This window comes from Bolinopsis microptera, chromosome 1 (assembly GCF_026151205.1).
Source record: "Bolinopsis microptera isolate Bmic1 chromosome 1, MBARI_Bmic_1.0, whole genome shotgun sequence".
Taxonomy (NCBI): domain Eukaryota; kingdom Metazoa; phylum Ctenophora; class Tentaculata; order Lobata; family Bolinopsidae; genus Bolinopsis; species Bolinopsis microptera.
This window is the reverse complement of record NC_087072.1, coordinates 11,061,108-11,064,180: the sequence shown is the minus strand read 5'-3', so window position 1 is coordinate 11,064,180 and position 3,073 is coordinate 11,061,108. Positions and strand designations below refer to the sequence as shown.

The window sequence follows — 3,073 nt, the reverse complement described above, 5'->3', positions numbered from 1 at the left end:
ATTCAATTGGGGACTATTATCCATACCAGGACGTCACACCCCAAAGAATTTAGTGACAAAGTTTTGGGCACAAATGTTTATTCATCTGCACCGATCGATTTTATTCTTATTTACAATCTAAAACTTAAAACGTTTCGTCATGGGTCCACAGCTAATAACTTGCAGTCTTTTAGGATCCACTTGATTAAATTCAAATTTATCAAGATTTAAATTTAATTGTGATTGATTCTGTAATATTTTGTAGAAAGTTTTAATCCAACATCATGGAAGCCACGTTCGCGGCGTTCTCAAAATTCGGAGACTCAAAATCAACAGGAAAGGAGTTGGATAATAAAAAGTTAAGCAAGCTGTGTAAAGATACAGGGATAATGGGAAAACTTGTCACTTCTACAGATGTCGACATTTGCTTCTCCAAACACAAACCGTGAGTTATTTTAACGTTTAAAAGTTGATTCATAACTGTCATGTAGGTCGATCATCGTTGCAATTTAAATTGTCGCGACTGTGAGTTTAAGCTGTAAAGCCCTCGATCTGAGTTGAATGCTTCTTAGTAGGATAGTTGAAAGGTGACGTGCTGATAGATATGGTATATCTTAGCCTGAATAGATAAATATACGAACAATATCAACCGCAGAAAAGGAGGTAGGACCATTACCACGAAGGAGTTCAAGGCTCTTCTGGAGGATTTATCTGTAAAGAGGTTCCCGAAACTGAGTCCTGAAGAGAGGAAGGCGGCTATGGAGAAGCTGGTTTCAGACAAAGGACCTCAAACTGCTGGCACCACGGTCAGATATTCACTTAACTGGACAATTCAACTCAGTCTGCAAATAGTATATAATTGTTTAACCCCATAATCAATAATGATCCATTATTGACATCCTTTTGTTCTTCAGAAAACAGCAAAGGGTGGAGCAACTGGAAGACTCACGGATACGAGCAAATATACAGGTACCTCTGATACTTTCTGTTTTTTATCATTTAACGAGGTTGATCTAGGTCTTCAAACTCTTCATTGATGTAAAACTATTTTATAGACTGCTAATTATGATTTCAACAGTGTCATAAACGATTGGAAAAAATGTTTAATCCCTCTTCTTTAGTTAATAAATTCACAATCGCCTACTATCACGAAATTCGTTATTATTTATCTCCTTTCAGTTTCAAAAGTTTAACGTGCTACTGCTTTTAAGTAAAGTTTGAAATGTCCAAGTTGGAAAATGTGTTCGTAAATCTTGACTGGCGTCTGGCTGGTAGCAGGGGAGGGCTCACTAAATACTGATACTGATAGTGATGCTTCAGGAATGAAAAGTGTTTATCAGCGCGAATAACTATAAGTGACCTACGAATATGTCCTTATGCGAGGAGATGTTAAAACTTGCTGAATGCACAGATTCAAATTGATCACATCCCCACAGGTTCACACAAGGAGAGATTCGGAGCGGACGGAAAAGGAAAAGGTCTGGAGGGACGAGCGGACTTGGCGGACAACTCCGGATATGTTGGGAACTACAAGGGCGCTGATACTTTCGACGGAACTCATTGATAAATGAGTGGACCGTGCTGGTAGAGACTGAATTTTTGAAATAAAATAACTGTTTCAGTTTCTCAAGTTCCATCATCGCATTGCAATTTGCAATCAATATGATACGTTCGATCAGTGATATTTGTGGTTAAACCAGCTAGTCTATTAATTTTCAATTTCGTAATTACAGTAACAATTATCTGCAGTTAATATGAGATGCTTAGAACTAGAATCTGCACTTTATTTTACAACAGAGATTTCAATTTCAGATTTATGATATATCTCAAGTGATTAGGTCAGAAATAATAATTTGCAGAATTTTCCAAAAATCAGCCATTTTTTTTGCTTAAAAATAACATTTTGATTGAATGACTGTTCTTCAATAAAAATAAGTTGACGATGAACAATCAAAGATTTCATTAAAAACAATTCATTAATGGTTTCTAATGATTGTAAGCCATCGCCATGATGATTAATTTAAAGTCTTCACAGTTCATGAGTTCACAGTTACAATGGAATTTCCCCACCCAAGCTTACATCTTGATATTCTTGCTGCACTCAATTGCGCAACAGTGCAGCTATTGAAGAAGTAATTAGCTAGTATGAGGAGCAAACATATTGCTAAGTCTCTGAATTGATTTGCCCTCCAACTAATATAAAACTAACGGTAAGAGACTTCAAAAGATTGAGATCTAATTGCTAATGGCTCCCCCAATCACACAGAACGCAGTCCTTTTCCGACAATCAAGAATGAGCAAAAGAGCAGCTGTCATGTTTGACAGCTTACTCTAATGTCTGATTGATGTCTGTCGGCATTCAAATAAAACGCAGGCGATGGCGCAACTTTGCATACGATTGCTCGCTTGAAGCTCCACTACTAATTTCAGTGACAAGGACACTAAGTCAAAACGAGACGACGATTGATGATTCAATTGGAAAAGAATCAGATATCAAATTCTAATGTCTGATTCATGTGGTAGTAGTTAAAGTTATCACTAAATCATTCACCCTAGCTCTGAGCAAAAATACAGATATGTGCTGTTAATGTTCTATCCAAACAGTAACCATAATCATTAATCTAGTTGCCCATAGCCTTATAGATATCAAAACCATATGAATGCTAGTAGAAGCTTTCGGGGAGCGAAACTCCTTTTCCTTTGAAGTACGGCCCCGGTCCTTTCGGTACAGATTTCATTCGTGTCATTCTCTAGGAGTCCTTACAATTCGCACTATAATTTGGCAAGTGATGGCTGTTGTCCAGCGTTGAGATCTTGTCCCAACTGGAATTTATATCAACCGACCACAGAAACCCTCTCTCGATTCCTGCAATCCCAAACAAACAGCTTTTTGAGGACTTAGTAGTGGTTTTAAACACATACAACATACGTATTAGTCACAATTGTTGGTAGTTTTATTGCTTCTTCGGTCCTCCCAACAGTAAAACCATGTAAATTGGTTGGAAATCATTTGAAATTTAAATTATCTACATGTGAAATAAAAAATATCTGTTACATTTTAATTTTATACGTGATTTAAGAATATTACAGAAAA

At 36.8% G+C, this 3,073-nt stretch overlaps 1 protein-coding gene across 1 annotated transcript; it reads left to right on the top strand.

The window, feature by feature from the left end:
• Positions 1–232: 232 nt before the first annotated feature.
• LOC134826153 (tubulin polymerization-promoting protein family member 2-like) lies at positions 233–1,855 on the top strand. The gene is made up of 4 exons (XM_063838449.1): positions 233–424; positions 635–785; positions 894–948; positions 1,416–1,855. Exons 1-4 carry the CDS (start codon positions 264–266, stop codon positions 1,541–1,543), a joined length of 495 nt encoding a protein of 164 aa, XP_063694519.1. The 5' UTR covers positions 233–263; the 3' UTR covers positions 1,544–1,855.
• The last annotated feature ends 1,218 nt before the right edge of the window (positions 1,856–3,073 follow it).

What these genes read in the sequence shown, in the direction of transcription:
- LOC134826153 (XM_063838449.1), top strand. Translation starts at nt 264, where the DNA reads ATGGAAGCCACGTTCGCGGCGTTCTCAAAATTCGGAGACTCAAAATCA. An exon ending in TGCTTCTCCAAACACAAACC is followed by an intron (nt 425 to 634) that starts GTGAGTTATTTT and finishes TATCAACCGCAG; the next exon opens with AAAAGGAGGTAGGACCATTA. An exon ending in GGATACGAGCAAATATACAG is followed by an intron (nt 949 to 1,415) that starts GTACCTCTGATA and finishes ACATCCCCACAG; the next exon opens with GTTCACACAAGGAGAGATTC.